The sequence below is a fragment of the Tyto alba genome, unplaced genomic scaffold, assembly GCF_018691265.1.
Source record: "Tyto alba isolate M040663 unplaced genomic scaffold, T.alba_DEE_v4.0 Super-Scaffold_20, whole genome shotgun sequence".
Classification (NCBI taxonomy): domain Eukaryota; kingdom Metazoa; phylum Chordata; class Aves; order Strigiformes; family Tytonidae; genus Tyto; species Tyto alba.
The window spans coordinates 8015249-8032050 of NW_024881283.1; the positions used below are offsets into that span (position 1 = coordinate 8015249).

Genomic DNA, 16802 nt, shown 5'->3' on the forward strand with positions numbered 1-16802 from the left:
CCCCAGCCCGGCCAGGAACAGGGCAGGGGTCAGGGCATTTGCGACAGTCTCAAGCCCTGTGTTTGGCTGGAGCACTGCCCTCCTCCTTCTCCTCCTCCTCTCACAGAGGGTGCACATGGCACCTACTTGCCCTGCTACGGGGGCTTCAGAGAACTGACTTTGTCCCCCTTGTTTTGTCCTGCCCTTATTTCTTTGCTGCAAGCTCCATCCCTGGGGGAGCAGAGGGCCCGGGGGCCCTGTTTAAGGCTGCCTCTTGCCCTCTGCCCAGCACAAAGCCAGCTCCCAGACTCCTTGCATCATCCCTTTTGCTTCTTTCCATGACCCACGCCATGGTGGCAGAGGGGGGCCCAGTCAAGCTTTCCCAGCTAAGGTCTAATCCCTCTGGCTATTTTTAAAACCTCATCCTCATTCCAGTCCTTTGTATCCAAATGTGGAACAAAGGATGAGCCATCCTTCCTCCAATCCCCCACCCTGCACAGAGAAGCCCCTCTCGACTCAGGCCCCAACCCCACAGATTTTTTGGTGTGACAAATGTGCTTAACAGAAGGCAACAGCCCCGTCCCCAGCGCAGTGGCCATGGGGACAGAGCAGCAGAGTTTGCACAGTCCCCTCACACTGGGCATTTACCCCGGCTGTATGGGTGGCTGCTTCATCTCCAGTGCATCCTTCCTGCACTCACTCCAGCCCCCTTTTCCCTTCTACATTACACTCGCTGCCACAGGAGTGTGGTGCTCCTGCGGAGCAGGGAGGGCAGAGCTCTTCCCGTTTCTGCTGCGGAGAGGGAAATGCGAGAGCAAGGTATAAATATCCACAAAGATTAACGCTTGCACAGCACACTGCCCTGGGAGAAAGTGTTGAGTGTCACCCACAGCCCGCATTCCCTTTCCCTCTGCTCCCCAGCTGCCTCTCCTGTTTCCAGCCCCGGGTTCACAATCTCCGCAGGCAGCACTTTGATTTCATTCCTCCCTCCACCCCCGTTCTCTCTTGAAAGACAGAAAATAATAGAGCCTTTGTTAGGTTGCTGCGGTGCAGGCATTGAACAAGGAGCCGCACGGGGGTAAGGGGCTGCTGGGCACAGCCGCCTGCCTGGATTACAGCATTCCTGCGCCTTTGGCTCAGGGGAAGTCAATCCTGCACCCCATAACACGTAAAGGGACTCAGCTTGCTGACATCCACAAAAAAAGCAGCCAAAAAAAAAAAAAAAATCCTCCACACCCACACTGCTGACTTTGCCCACTTTTATGTAAATTAATATTAATAGGTCCTCAAGTTCAGTTTCTGTCCAGATATATACAAATAGGAAATAGTTTCATATTTACATCATTAAGTTAATTAGGCTCTATAAAAAAAAAAGAACAGCTGTCCAAATTAGTGTCGTATGTACAGACAGCAGAGGTGAGCTCACGTCCTTGGCGCGGTCACATTGACAGTGTAATGTACACTACCACCACCGCGGGTCCCACGGGCCGTCGGCCAGCACGGGCCGGGCACAGACAGGCAGCAGGCACGAGTGTGACGAGCAAAAGGATCCCGCTTCAGGCTTTTCTGCTCTCCGGGACCCGGCAAGGAATAGTGCTTGTTTCTCGTGAGGCACACAAGTACCACAAGGTCAATTCGTGTAACGTACACTACCAGCGCTCTGTGGATCCCGTGGAAGGCACAAGACCGGCACAGATCTCGTGTTTTGAGTCGGTGGATGCTCTGCACGGCTTCTCCCAGGCGCTCTTTGACGGCGCGCACCTACAGCAGCAAGGGGCTGGTCCGGCCCTGGAGGGGCTGAGTCCTTCGGAGAGCCCCAGTGTGAGCGGATGGACCCAGCCCAGGGTCACACGATGCTGGCCAGTTCTGTGTTGTCTGACTCCGAGCTGCTGTTGCTCTCCTCCCTGGGGGAAAAAGGGTTGGGGAGGAGGCATGGAATGAGCCGTGGAGCAAGGACTGCCTCCGAGCAGACCTCTGCGTTGGAGCAGAGGAGCCTCTGAAGGGCTCGAGGGGGACGGCACCGCCTTGCGCAGTCCCCAAACGAGTTTTCTTTAGCAACTGGGGCGGGTTCCCGTTGCTCTCAAACACTTCACGCCATCTCTTTGGAAGTCAGGATTGGAAAAACAAGCCAGCCCTTCCCTCACCCCACCACCCACAGGTCTTGGAGGATTCCCGAACAAGTCACAGGGTGTCCCAACCCGCCTGGGCCTGATCCTGCCCCCACACACCCTGCTGGCATGCTGTGCTTTCTACCTCCATAGCACAAGCTGACACTCACCGTAAGTCCTGCAGGGCTTTCTTGTTTTTCCTCCGCTTCTCCTCATCGATGGGGTACAGCTTGAACAGGAGCAGGCCCAGCAGGATCAGCCCCACAGGCACGGCCGACACCAGCATCTTCAGGGTGAAGTTCACCTCGCTGGGCTGGGAACAGCCCCGGGTCTGGTACCCTGCAAAGCTGCAGACAGAAAGGGACCTTCAGGCAAAGGAAACAGTTTGTAGGAGACGAACCTGACCTTGCAGGGAGAGGTTTGGAGCCACAACTAGATTTAAACCTACCCCCCGACCTCCAACCTCCCTCCCAACCCTTGGGAAGAGGAGATGCAAGGCTTGCCTGCCTCCCCCCTCTCAGTTCCCATGCCAGAACTCACTCTAAGCTGAGTGTGGAGATGCCCAGGGAAACCCCAGAGGTAAACTTGGTGAAGAAGACATAGAAGGAGAAGAAGATGGCTTCATGGCCATGGGAGTCAGGGTGCTGCAGCTTGAAGTCATCTATGACATCTGGGAGCATGGACCTGTGCAGAGAGCGGGATGGTGAACACTAGGACTGAGCCAACAAAGCATCTCCTCTCCCTGCTGAGAGGATTTCCCTCCGAGAGTCCTATCTTGGGCTGAAAACATTGCAAAAAGCCCTTCTCAGGATTTCTAACCACTCCAGCAGGCCCTGGAAGCACCTTGCCCAGCTCTCAGGGTGCAGTGCTGAGAGCGCCAGAACCTCGCACTCACCAGGGCAGGAGGAAAGCGGCTGCAACGCTGATCCCAGCTGCAACAGCCACGATGTAGGTGACGATGAGGTTACTGTCCAGGACAGCCACCATGATGAGGAAGGGGATGGCAGACTGGATAGGGGACAAAAACCAGGTTGGTGTCAGCAGTGCCTGACCCAAACTCCTTGGCCTTGCCCCTTCCCTCCCCTGCATGCCAGCCAGGGAAGCAGTGGTGCAGCCTTCCTCCCGGAGCCCCACAGCAGCCACTTCTGCTGGCCTTGGCCACATCCATGACAGCACAAACAGCAGGATGAGGGACAGGCACTAAATCCTCATTAGCAGCAGCCCCTGCCCAAATCTGGGTCCTCTGAGGGACACAGCTCTGCTCACCCCACGTGGGAAACCCCATCCTCCCGTGCACCTCTGCGCTCGAGGGGACCCACTCACCGAGATGCCCACGTAGACAGCAGTCTTCTTCCCAAAGCGGGTAAGGAACCACTGCCAGAGGGGAATAGTCAAGGTGGCTGAGAGCTATGGGAAAAGAAGGGGGTCATGGTGTCACTTGCTGGCCAGGATCTTCTCTGGGGGAAAAGCTCTTCCCAGCAAGGAGCAGCTCCTGGACACAGCCTCCTCCATCACATTTCCAGCTTTTTCCAGCACCTGATTTCCACATACTCCCAGATCTGGCATGCAGCCACGCTGCCTGTTCCTGCCCTCACCCATCCCTCACTTGCCTCTGCTCCCAAAAAGGAAAGCTTGTGATTAGAGCGGGTGGTGTGGGGCCACCTCCTCCCCTGGTGTGGAGCACCCTGGCACCGCCGTCCTCAGGGCACCCAGCCGGTGCCACCACACCTGCCCAAACAGAAGGAGGACCTGACTCGATCCTCGGTGCTGGGAAGGGACCTGATCTTGTCAAAGCTTCCTGCATGCAGCATGGCCAAGAGCCAGGCTCCGTGAAGACCTTGGCACCTTGGACCTCTCCACCCCACTGAGCAGGGAGGGTGGGAAGTGCTCCCAGGGATGAGGCAAGCTGAAAAAGGATCCCAAGGAGCTGTTTTGCTCCATATTCCTGGCAGTAAACACTGAGATCCTTTTCTCGAGGCAGGGGGGGAAGGGAGATAAGTGGCAGGATTTGGACAAAAGGCCCCCACGGCTCCTGGTCTCCCCTGTCTCTGGCTGCCTTCAAAGGGGAACAAAGAACTTGCTGTTCCTGCCAACCCGCCTGGCCTTTGCAGGACATTTGGCAGCTCCTTCTCCCTCCCCCTCCTCCCAGGGGACCTTCGGTCACTGTCCCCATGGCCTCCCTCCCCTCAGCCCACGGAGCATCCATCCCACAGCACGCATCCCACCGCAGTCCCGGCCTCAAGGGGCTCCAGGACAGAGCCATACGCACCATGATGGCCAGGAGGATGTTCTGGAACTCATTGCGGAAACCCAAGGTGTAGGTGCAGAAGAGGGCAAAGTTACCCTCCAGCAGCTGTGGAGGAGGCAGAGAGCGGTTAGGGGGGGGACGGGCACCCCAGTCACCCCGGAGGGATGTGCCCCTCCTCTCGAGGCTGCACCCAGAGCACGGGCAGGGGAAGAAAGCGGCCATTCACCGACCCATGCGAGGGCACGAAGCCACATCCTTCCTCTCTGCCTGGGGCGGCTCTGGCTCACTGAGCTGCCACCTCACATGCTCCCAGCCCACCAGGATCCTATTTGGACCTTATGCTGCTCATCCCCCAGCTGCACTGCTGCCGTTCCCTCTCCCCAGTCCTTCAAGCCCAGCTGTGCTTACCATGAAGGCCAGTGAGGTGAAGAGGAAGCCGGCGATGAGCTTGATGTAGGCACCATGGTTCATCACCAGCTTCAGCCCCCGGAAGAAGGAGACCGGCTCGTCCGACTGGAGCTCGGAGGACTCTGGGGAGCAGATCAAATCAGCCCATCGTTAGACCCACTGAAACAGCACCCTTGGGTGCCAGGGGTGCAGGGCCTCACGCCTGCTGCTGAGCACCCTGTGCAAGCCCCTGCCCGCCTACAGCATCCCACCTCATGATCCACCCAGGATAAGCAGAGCTGGTCACAAAGCAGAGGGAAAGACAGAAGCTACTGGACTTTGGATATCACCTCACCTCAGGATGCCTTAATTGGCACTAGCAACCTTGGTCAGACAAAACTTCACAAGATAACGTTTATCTCTGAGAGTGCAGAGCAGAGAGCTAAGTCCTCAGGGCTGTGCTCTGACAGACCCAGGAGATGCTCTGGCCTCCTGCAGCACCTTCCCCAGGCACCCAGACCCAGACCTCAGCTCTACCTGCCCCTCTTCTCTGGGCCTTGACCCACAAATGAAGGGCTGAGAGCTCAGCCATGCTCCTGGGGAGTCCCTGGCAGGAAAACAGTGTTTCCACAAGTTTGGAGTATTCCAGCATGTCTCAAGCCTCACCTCTCTTCTCCCGCACGCCCACCGACAGGATCACGGCACAGAGGATGTAGAGTCCCCCGATGACCCCCGCAGCAATCATGTAGGCATTTCTCTGTGCAGAAGAAAGGGGAGCAGTAAGGGAGGGGGCTTGTCCCAGAAGCCAGACCAGTCACAAAGACAAGGGGATTATGGCAGGGCCTGCCAGCAGGTCCCCCCAGCTTACCGTGTCTGTGAGCGACCCGGTGTCGTGGGTCATGTTTAGCTCCTCCATGGCCACCGAGGAGTTGGTCTTGCCGATGAAGAGGGGGTTCTCAATGCAGGGAGTAACCACCTTGCCCACGATCTGGCCCTGGATTGCAGTGCCCAGCACAGTGCCCAACACTTCCACTGTCATACCTGGAGGGAGAAGCCAGCAGGACTGAGACACAGCCCTTGGGCACCCAGGGCCTGGCTGCAAAACCCTTCTCCACAGCACAGCCTCCCCAGCTGCAATTCATTGCCCTTCACCAGCTGAAATGAGCCAGCCCAGCTCTCCTACAACTCCCTCTAATTCAACAAGTGATAAAGCTGCAGGGAAGCAGAGCATCTGTTGAGGAAACTGAGGCAGGGAGAGAGGCCAAGACTTGGTTATGCTGCTCCCACTGCTGTATGACAGAGCAGAAGGAAAGACTCAGGAGCTCAGATTCCCCCACCATCTGCTCCAGGCACTTGGCCATAACAGGGACCACCTTCCCCATCAGCCCAGCTCTTACCAGACTAGACAAGGATGTCTGCTGGAGGAGCTGGGGAAGAGGAACAGGAAGAGCTCGACCAGCTGCAATTCAAGCCCTGAATGATGTTCATCACACACCATCCTTGGGGTGGGGTGCCATCGAACGAGCCCTTCCAGCCAGGCATGAGGAAGAAGATCATGCCCCAGCAAGAGCTGCAGCAAAGGAGCTGAGCATCGGCTGCCCCCCAGCCATGGGGAGGAAGGGAAGGAAATACTCTTACGGTAGGCAGTGGCTGAGTCCCGCTCGCTCTGCTCCCTGCTGATGAACATGGTCAGCGCTGAGTAGGGCACGTGGAAGCACTGCAATGGCACGAGGAGGATTAGCTCAGGGATGGGAACCTGCCCTTCTCTGCAGCTCAGTGAGATGAAGGCATGGGTTCGTTCTCTTCACCCCTTACCCACCGGCCCTGGTGCATGCAGAGCCCAACTCACCGTCACAAGGGTCTGGAAGATGCAGTAGAAGACAAGGTACCACATCACTTGGCCGCTGGAGATGTCCGGCACAAACCAGATGAGGAAGTAGGAGATGACAGCAAACGGGGTGGAGAAGATGATCCTTTGGGAAGACACGGTGTTAGCCTTACAAGTGCCCAGTGCCTGGGTAATCCCACCAGCCTGGCTCTCCCCACTGCCACACATCCAGTAGGGTTTAGGCATCTGATTTTGGGGACCTCCTGAGCTGCCCTGGGGTGGCCCACCCTGCTCCAACACTTGGACAGGAGATGGTTGCCACAGGGGTGATTCAGACCAGGCTGAAGGCAGCAGCTCAGGTCTAACAGGATGGGAACGGGAAGAGCTGACTCAGACTTCTAGAAAAGAGCTTTATTTGTAAAAACAGACATCCCGGATTTGACAGAAGAGACTGATCCGCTCCTGTCATCAGCTTCTAGCCCTGTCCCCAACCTCTCCCCCAGGCAGCACCGCTGTGTGTTCAGTGGGATGTAATCACCTCCCTCATCCCGGCAAGGGCTGGGGAGCAGCCAGGCAGCACAGCTCCACGGGCCCAGCAGCCAAATACCTCTCACCAGCTTGGCTTTACCATCAGCCCCCCCCCCTCCAGCCCTGGTCCTGGGGTCACCTCCATTCTGCTGGCAGGGGTGGGGCAAAGCACCAGCCAGCAGCAGGCTGGCTCCTTCTTCCACCCCTGCCCAGCTTCCCGGAGCTGCAGGCACAGGGACACGGGATGCAAAGCGCAAGAAAGGATCGGAAGGGATTGCTTAAGTACTGGGCCTTGGCAGCAGTCCCAGCAGGACCGGGCAGCGAGGGTGATTGCAGCGGGAAGCCACCCAGAGCATTTCCCCGCTTCATCCAGCGCTTCTCATAACCCTTGTCCTGCTGCAACCCACACAGGGAACAGCTCTGCCCTGTGCCAGCAGCCCGAGGACACCACAAACACCCAGGTCCCCCCATCACTCGGGAGGGCACAGGAGGAATTCCCTCTCCTGGAGGAAAGCAAGCCAGATGTTGAGCACATCTGTTTAAGAGACTGATTTTGCACGGGGATTTGCAAGCACCCTGCGCTTCACAAACTACTGGACAGGGGCTGCGTCCTGGAGTGAAGCCAGCAGAACCGGACACGAGACAGAGCCACGCACGGCCAGGGCTGGCCCTCCACTGGCAGGGTACGGCGAGATCTTTCCGTCCGGGCTGACGTACAGGACGTGAAGTTTAAATTTAAAGTCGGAGGTTGGGGGGGGGGTTCAGAGAGTGAGGAACTGAATCGCCATGGATGGAGAGCCGGCAGAGGCATTGCACAGGACCCAACACATGCACATTTTTCCATGCGCACGTCACCCCGGCGGGGGGAGGAAAGGGGCGAGCCGGCTCCAGCCACTCCTCTCCCCCGTGCTTATCGCCGCACGCATACGTGGAGCCAAGGGAAATTTTGAATGAGTCACCGCAGCCGCGCAGGGGGAACCACGTCACGCTCGCCATGGGCGCCAGCGTGTGCAGGTCGGGTGTGCCAATCCCCCGTGGGCCCACCCCCAGCACCGGGACCCGGGTGCTGAGCCCTGGCCAGCACCTCCTGGCAGTGGTAGACAAGTGACTGCGAGTTACCCCTGACCGAGGCCGAGGTGATTAAGACGCTCGGAGGAGGCTGCCGTGACGCGCTCACCCGCTCATTGGCCACGGAGCGATGGTGTGTTCCTTTGTGCCACGGCTCGCACACCCCTTTCCCAGCCCGGCGGTTAACCGTTTGCAAACGGCGGCTACCCAGGAGAAGGAAGGTCAAAGCTGGGGCTCTACTGTCACCAACACATCAAGGAGAAATTTTAGTCACCGGGAAGTCTGGGGTGGTCAAGGAAATGGGGACCTGCTCGGAGCTGGGGACAGAGTGGGGTCACTGAGGCTGGGGGAAAGGAGGCAGCCTGTGGACAAACTTCGGGGACAAAACATGCCAAAAAGTGTTTCAGAAAGAAAGAAGTGGAAGGGAGAGAGGTGATTGCCCTCCGGGAAGGTCTCTCCCTTCTGAGGAGCCGGAGCAGTCCCAAGTTTTGAGCTAGAGCTGCCGGCAGCCAGCTGGGGCTTGGCCTCGCAGATCAGACCCTTCAGAGCCCGGCAGAAACTTTGGGCCATAAACCCTCGCACAGAGAGGGGTCACACAGGGTCACCTCACGGGTGCCAAGGACTGGGATCAGGCAGCAGCCTCTGAGACCACTCCACAGCATCTGCAGCTCCCGGCTTTGCACACAGGGAAACTGAGGCAGCAGCAAGCAACTTGGCAGCCACACCAGACTGGGGCTGGGCAGCCCCACTGCAGCCAACAAACCCCGAGTTTGGGAGCTTTAAACTCAGTTCAACTCCATCCAAATCAGACTCAGCAGGTTACCCTTGAGCCGTGTACAATAGCGGCAAGCTCCTCGCAGCCGGCTGCCCTGGCACTGCTGAGGGGCCCAGCAAAAGTCGAAAGCTCTGGCTAATTCTAACGAAGCAGGAGCCGTTTGGAGGAATGCAGCCGCTCCATCCCCACCCCCTGCCTCGAGGATGAGAGGTTACAGAGAGCGGGGCCGCGGCAGCCATCCGAGCACGCATGGCTATCCCGCGCAGCCCTGCCTGCACACCCAGGCAGCTCTGCTCTAATCTCTGGACCCCAGACCCCGCCACACATGCGGCTGCCGAGAAACTATTTCAGGCCATGTGTGGGGCCTGGCTTTAACACCCAACTGCCAGTGCCCAGAGTTATTCCAGGAAAGCCTGGAAGCAGAGGGTATAATCTGCGGGGGAAAAGGACTGCGTCCCTCTAATTCCACTCCCCCCACTGCTGCATTGTATTTCAGCAATCCCGCAGGGACCCAGGACATGGGTTATTTTAGCACAGGACTTGCTACCATGTCCGCACCGAGGCATTAGCACCCTGCAACACTCGGTGTCCCGCACAGGCGTAGGTGTTTTACAGATGTCCTAACTCTGCCCTGGGTGCAGGCACGAGCCTTTTGGGGCTTTGCAAACCCCATCCCATCTGCTCCAACTCCCTTCCGCACCCCTTCACACAGCGCCCCGCTCCCAAGGGCGGCGGAAGCACCCCCGTGCAGACACTCAGATCCATGACGGCTCTTTTCCTGCCAGAACAACATCCTCGTGACTGTCAGATGGCACCCCACCACTGCGCATTGACCACGCACACCCCAGTCCCTCCTCCCTCCGGGTGTGATGCCACCTGCTCTGCTGGCACTGTCACCACCCAGGGCTCCAGCTGTTGGCAGCACCTCAGGCTTTTTGGGGCACGTGGCACCTCTACCTGGGTGAGATAGGGCGTCAGCACGTCCTGCCCTGCAAACCTCATGCCAAGGGACACCCAAAGCTGACTGGAAGCGCTGTGACACATCAGGCAGGGATGCGGGGTGCTACAGGCAGCTCTTACCAGGGCATCAGGCGGCCGAAGCGGGTCCATGATGTTTTGCTGATGAAGAAGCCCACCATGGGGTCTGTGATGGCATCCCAGGCTCGCCCCACAAACAGGATGATGGAGGCATAGAAAGGATCCAGCTGCAGGAACAAGATCTTGTGTCAGGTCACAGAACCCCCCCCTGTGCCCCTGGCTGCCCTTCCTGAGCTCCTCGAGACCTTCTTGACCAAACCACAACCCCACTGCCATTTGGGATCAGGGGACGGGTCCCTCGGTCTCTCCCCCTTGTTCAGTGGGATTTAAGGCACAGAGACCTAGTCTCTCCCAGCGCTGCCCCACCACGCTCTTTCCACAACAAACTCCTGTCGTCTCAGAGCAGATCTCCCCAGAACCCACCCTGCGGCCAGCACGAGGGTGCCCCACGGGCACTTCTCCCAGTGGCTTCCCTCCTTGTTTCACACCGACCCGGAATTCCGCGGGTTTGCGGGTCAGATCCTGCATCCCGCAGGACCAGCACCACGAGTCCATTTTATCAGCTGGGGAAACCCAAAACACGGAGCAGCCGCACGGCTTCTAACGCGTGGGGCCGGCCCGGTGGAAACCCACAGCCCTGGGACCGAAGCCCACGCAGAACCGCAGCTCCTGCGTGCGCCATACCCCCCCCCCCCCCACGCCCCCCCCTCCCCAGCGGGGCGCACCGCTTCCAGCGGGGCCCGGGACTCTGGTAAGCCGGGCAAAACAGCACCGGGGGCTCCGGTGTCCCGTCCCCCCTCCCCACGCGGGTCCCGGCCGTACCTGCGCCACATCCAGGAGGTAGATCTGGAGGAAGAAGCCGAGCGCGCAGCCCGTGATCTGGTAAGGAGCCCCCCCGACGGCGTAACACAGCTTGCTGCACACCGACAGCCGCTCCCGGCTCTCCTGCAACCGGGCTCGGCGTTAGCACCGCCGGGAAGCAACGCCCCCCCCCCCCCCCCAAAACCCGAACCGTCCCACCCCGACCCCCCCGGGGCTCACCCTGCGGCGGGGCTGGCGGCAGGCGGGCGGCAGGAGCCCCCCGGCCCGGGCCCGCTCCGAGCCGCCGCCCCCGGCCATGCCGTGCGCGATGAATGGGGCCGCGCTGCCGCCCGCCCGGGCCTTGTACCGGCAGCGCCCCGCCCCGGGAGGGGCTTCGGCCGCCGCCTCCCCGCCTACCCCCCCGCCCGGGGGCAGCGGCCTCCTCCTCCTCCTCCTGCCCCGGGCTTGCCTCCAGACCCCAGCCCCTTCCCTTCGTCCTCCCACCCCCCCGGTCCCAGCCTTTCTCCACGTCTCTGCCCCCCCCCCCCCCCCTCCTTACCCCCCATCCCCTCCATACCCATTCCTCACCCCCCATCCCTCATCCCCCATTCCTCACTCCCCATCCCTCCATCCCCATCCCTCACCCCCCCATCCTTCACCCCCATACCTCCATCCCCATCCCTCACCCGTCATCCCCTCACTCCCCATCCCTCCATCCCCATCCCTCACCCCCCCATCCTTCACCCCCATACCTCCATCCCCATCCCTCACCCGTCATCCCCTCTATCCCTATCCCTCCATCCCCATCCCTCACCCCCCCATCCTTCACCCCCATACCTCCATCCCCATCCCTCACCCCCCCATCCTTCACCCCCATACCTCCATCCCCATCCCTCACCCGTCATCCCCTCTATCCCTATCCCTCCATCCCCATTCCTCACCCCCCATCCCTCATCCCCACCCCTCATCCCCCCTCTCCAACCCAGCCCTTCATCCCATCCCTTTCTCCATCCCCCCCCCGTCCTTCCTCCCCCCCCAGGTGCCCCCATTGATGGCAGAGGCTGAGTGAACACTGCGTTGCCCAACAAGGGGACAGGGCTGGCGGAGGCACTGTCACCCTCCCTGTCCCACGGGTGGCACCAGCGAGGGAGGGCTGGGGACTGGAGACCCTCAGTGCCAGCCTCAGCATGGGCCCACTCTCAACCCCCCTCCATACTGGCCCATCAAAGGAGCTGAAGTGAAGCAGGAGCGCACCCCAGCATCAGCACCCACGGCCCCTGGCTGCTGCACAACAGTTTCAGCAGGTGACAGTGGCTCCCGGGCCCCAGCACCTCTCCCTGGGCTACCCATGGTGTCCCCCAGTCCAGACAGCCACATGGAGATCGATCCCAGCACCTCTCGGCTGTGCTGGGTGCTGTGGCCCCACTGGTGGGCACACGTATACCCGTGCCAGTGCCGTGTCACCACAGTGACAACCACCAACTCCACTTGGCTCAGGCCACCGAGGTTCAAAGATCACCCCAATATGTGCCACGAGATGGGGCTGCATAGCGGGGCCGAGCCAGCGGGGCCAGCGTGCCACCCAGTGCCATCGCCTGATTGCCACTTGGAACTGGACTTGGAGCTGCCCTTACATGGGGACAGGGACAGGCAGGACAGGCAGCTGGCACTGAGCTGGGATGCTGCAGAGCCTGAGCGGGCGCTGGGGACGAGCAGGGTGGGTGGCCCCTGGCATGGAGCAGTGGCCCAGCAGTTCCAGGAACTCCCCAGTTTCGGGAGCACTGAGCTGGTGTCACCGTTGACTCACGGTTTCCGGCCCCTTGTACGTCTGCAGCGGGTTCCCCCGCCGCTGCCATGTGTCACAGCCCTGCGTCCCCACCGGGGACGGGGGCCTGTGCGAGCCTTCAGGCTGTCCACATTTGTTCAGAGACACCAAATACCTTTAAGCAAGAGGGGAGCGAGGTGTGGGCAACGCCACTTGCCCAGACAGTTTGGCACAGACCTGCCTCGGGCTCCTCGCCCCACCGTGCCGTGCTGTCTGGGGTGCATCTGACAGACACCCCAGTGTGAGCTGGAAACCCCCCAAGGAGGAAGAAGCCTTGTATCAGGGTTGGGCTCTTGCCTACGTCTGCCGGCACAGTTGTGTAATGAATTGGGTGGGCTCTGCTCTTCCTGAGCATCAGAGCTCAGGCGACTGGGACGAGCGCCGTGACCCTGCACTGCGGTGAGCAGCACAATTTAAGGGGTCTCGGTTTCGGGGTCCGTGCTGCTCCTGTGCTGGGTGGTTGAGAGGCGTGTGGCCATTCCGCGTGGCTGCAGCCAGCTGGCTGCTGGCTCTGCGTGCTGGCGTGGAGCACAGCGCCCTGGACACCTTCTTGCTGGGGATGACCAAGTCCCCGAGCAGCGGTGCAGCCACTGGGGACATCCACGCAGGTTTGTGACCCTGACCAGCCCTGCCCCATCCCCAAAGCACAGATTGGGGTACCCCAACATGCTCTGCTCTCCCAACACATGTAACCAGGGATTTGCTGGGGCGGCACGCTTGAGTCAACACCCTGCAGGCTCAGTGCAGGGTCCCTGCTCTGTGCCTCAGTTTCCCTTTCCGCAGAGAAGGCATCTTGCACAGGATCAGAGAGGACTCCCATGGTGGCACTTGCCCGCCCTGGAGGGACTGGGTTCCCTGGAGACAGGGTAATTTTGTCCTCGGGTCCCCATTGTGTTTGATCCCAGTGCTATTGCTCCGCTCCCTTTGACCCAGGGGCTCCCCAGCTCCTGATGCTTTTGGCATTCCTGTCCTTGAGTAAAGCCCTGAGAAACTGCCTCCTGGGCAAACACGGCTTTAGGGGAACAATGAGCCGTCCTTTGTGCTGGAGATTGTGCAGAAAGACTGCAGATAGGTGTAGCCCTGCCTTACACATGAAGCAGAAGAAGCAGAAAGGCCAGGATTTCCCTGGATTAGGAGGATTTTCTCCCCCAAATCTGGTATTGCACAATTTCCAGTGGGGGATTTTACACCTTCCTCCCAAACAGATGCTCTGGGGGTCCTCACAGCAATAAATGAGCTGCCATGGGATGACCCCAGTGGGGATGTTGGTGCAGCAGCTCCTGTCAGGTTTGGGGTCCCCAGGACCCACAAGTGTTTGGGTCTAGGCCATTCACAGGGTCACCCTTGGCACCAGGACCAATTCAGCATGATGTTCTTGCAGGCAAGACCACGGCACAAATACCCCTCTGACAGCGATGCTACGTCATCCCAGCCTCCACATCCCTGAGCTGGGGACACCATTGGGCTCTAGGGGTGACTCTTCAGGGGCTGGGACCCAAATGCTGGCCCTGGGGACATGGCTCAGCCCTGGGGACAGGGATAGGGATGGGAGCAGCTCCAGTGGATGATGGCTCTGCCATCCTGCCTGCCACCCACGTCTTCCTGCTGTTGTGGATCTGGCACAGCCCAGAGCAGGAGCTGAGCAAGCGTGAGCGCACCCGAAACCAGACAGCCCTGCCAGGCTGGGCCAGCCGGGACGGGGAGGACGGGCTTGGGGGCAAATGGCAGTGAGCTGGTCCCAGAATAGTTGGGGGGCCACAGGCCAGCATCAGCGGGACTCCCCAGTTTGGGAATAACTGTGCCCGCACACCGCAGAGCTTCTCCAGGGCTCAGAGCATCTCCTGGCACCAAGCAGGGTATGCTGGGGGAAAAATGGGTCCGGGGAGGTGAGGAGGCAGGAGGGCTGGAGCTGATGGTGCATTTTCCTCCCTCTTTTCTGGACTTCACTGCCTGCTAAATTCAGAGTGGGTGGCTGCATCCCCAGGGTGCTGGGGCTGGTGTGACCCTGGGGCTGTGAGCACTGTCCCCCTCCCTGTACAGCTGGGCAATATTTTGTGGCGCTCCCCCTACCCCGCGGGGACGTGGGCAGGGGTTTCACAAGGGCCCATCCAGCCCCCGTGGCCGCTGCCCGACAACTTCACGGGGACAAAGGGGACGCCTTGCATGGCAGCACGTGGCAGCCGCCCTGTGCTGCCCAAACCTCTCGCACATGTGGGACCCTGGGGAGCGTGTCACAAGGCTGAGGGGGATGAGACAGGCGTGGGATGTGTTGGCACAGGGGCACACAGCCTCCCCTGTCCCTGGGACCCCCATAGGGACAGCAGGGTGGCTCCAAGGTGGCGGCTACAGTGAAATGAGGACAGCCAGAAGCAGAGCTCAGGGTACCCCCGAGACACCCGTCAGGCTCGAGGTGACTGTCCACTGTGGGGAAGCGCTTTGGGGCTGGAGCTTCAAAGTCCAGCCCTGCTGTCAGTGGGGATCCAAAGGGCACGGGGAGAGGGGGGGAGCCCCAGGAACCACTTTGTGTCATGCGCTGGGGCCGAGCCAGCCACCAGCTGAGCCGTGGCAGCTCCCCCGGAGCCATGCCAGCACCGGGGGCGTGTGCTCCGTGCTGGCTGCGGAGCCATGCCAGCGCACCGCGACTGGGGCAGCAGCGGGGGGGGGCACGGCGAGGTGTGGGCCTGGCCACCCAGCCCTGAGTGCCACAGACCCCCAGGGGGGAATCGCCCACCCGCCCCTGTTTGCGCAGCCGGCGTGGGCGCCCGCAGCGAGAGGCTCTCGGGTCCTGTTTGCCAAGTGCCTGGAGAGGCTGGGATGAAAGGGCTGCTCGGCCCCTCCAGCCTTCTCCAGCGGTGCTTTTGCACCTTCAAAGCATCCGGAGCCTCTTGAAGCTGGGACAAGCTCCTGCCTCACCCTGGGAAAAGCTGGAGAGGTCCCCGAGGCCAGCGAGGAGGGGGAAGGAGACGTGGCCCAGAGCTATAGGTTGTAGGAGCCTTTGCTCCTGTGCCCAGGGATGTGTCGGTGTTGGGGGCAATGTCCCAGCTCCTGACCCTCCATCCCCGCTGACCCCAACAGCGCTGGGGCAGGATGAACCTCCACAGCTTTTCATGTCGATGGGGCAATTTGTTTTCTAAAGAAAAAGAGAGGATTTCAGCCATGCTTCCCGAGGAGGGTGAAGGGCTGGGAGCAGCCTGGCTGGGGACACCCTGGGGACAAGCCCAGGGCTGCCAACCTGTCTGGGGACCAGAGCCAACGCTGAGACCGGAGCACAAAGGGAACGTCAACACGGGCTCCTTGGGACTGTGTGGGTCCTGCCTCAGCCCCGCAGGCATGCGGGTGGGATTGGGATGCTCAGGGTGTGCCACGAGGCTGTGTAGGGTGCTGCGGCCATCGCAGGGACCCCACGGCACCCTCATGGCTGGGAAACCACAGCCCCAAGCCCGGCACCCTCCTGCTGCGCTGACGCAGACGTCCGAGGCTGGCAAAGCCTCGCAAGCTCAGCTGCAGCAAGGAGGTGGCCCTGGGTCACCCCGCATGCTCGGGGACCCCCTGAGGACAGCCACCAGCCCAGCGTCCGCTGCCAGCCCTGCTCCTCTGCCTCCCCCGCGCCCTCTGCCAGCTTGGCAACGGGGAAACTGAGGCACGGAGCTGTGGGCACCGGGAAGCACCGGCTCCTCCCGGCGCTCCCCTCCGGGCCCCGGCTCCGGCTCAGCGGAGCGGGCCCGGGGGTGCCCCGTGGTGGGGTGTGTGACCCCCCCCCCCCCCCCGTTCCCGCTGCCCCACGGACGGTGGGTCCGTCACGGGCCCCGGTGCTTCCCGAATTCCAGCAGGTGGCGCCCTGCGCCCGCCGGTGGCGGCGACCGGAGACCGGGGGGGGGTGTGGGGGGTTACGGGGCGGGAGGACACATGGGGGGAGCTGTGCTGGACCGCGCTGGGCAGCGCTGGGATGTGCTGGTTCCTGCGGGGCTGTGCTGGGTGGGCTGGATTCGTCCGTGCCGGGCTGTGCTGGTCCGTGCAGGGTTCCACTGGGCTGTGCGGGGCTGTACAGGGCTGTGCTTTGCTGAGGTGTGCTGGGCTGGTGCTGGTCCGTGCAGGATCATGCTGGGCTGTGGTGGGAAAAGCTGGACTGTGCTGGGCTGCTCTGGGAATAGCTGGACTGTGCTGGGCTGCGCTGGGCTGTACTGGTCTGTGCTTTGTTGAGGTGTGCTGGGCTGGTG

The 16802-nt window shown here is 61.0% G+C and overlaps 1 protein-coding gene across 1 annotated transcript; it reads right to left on the reverse strand.

Annotated features, from left to right (window-relative positions):
• Nucleotides 1-1221: 1221 nt before the first annotated feature.
• MFSD2A (major facilitator superfamily domain containing 2A) lies at nt 1222-11107 on the reverse strand. The gene is made up of 14 exons (XM_033003326.2): nt 11001-11107; nt 10782-10904; nt 10002-10126; nt 6572-6695; nt 6361-6439; nt 5591-5763; nt 5389-5479; nt 4744-4865; nt 4357-4440; nt 3411-3494; nt 2983-3095; nt 2628-2771; nt 2258-2434; nt 1222-1883 (listed from the first exon to the last, which is right to left on the reverse strand). The coding sequence occupies exons 1-14, from the start codon at nt 11076-11078 to the stop codon at nt 1826-1828; spliced, it is 1575 nt and encodes a 524-aa protein (XP_032859217.2). The 5' UTR covers nt 11079-11107; the 3' UTR covers nt 1222-1825.
• Between the last annotated feature and the right edge of the window lie 5695 nt (nt 11108-16802).

Bases quoted from the DNA above. Each gene is read 5' to 3' on its own strand.
- MFSD2A (XM_033003326.2), bottom strand. From the start codon at position 11,078: ATGGCCGGGGGCGGCGGCTCGGAGCGGGCCCGGGCCGGGGGGCTCCTG. The intron at 4,441-4,743 runs GTAAGCACAGCT...CCTCCTCCACAG, and splicing joins TCACCTCACTGGCCTTCATG to CTGCTGGAGGGTAACTTTGC. The intron at 3,495-4,356 runs GTGCGTATGGCT...CTTTTCCCATAG, and splicing joins ACATCCTCCTGGCCATCATG to CTCTCAGCCACCTTGACTAT.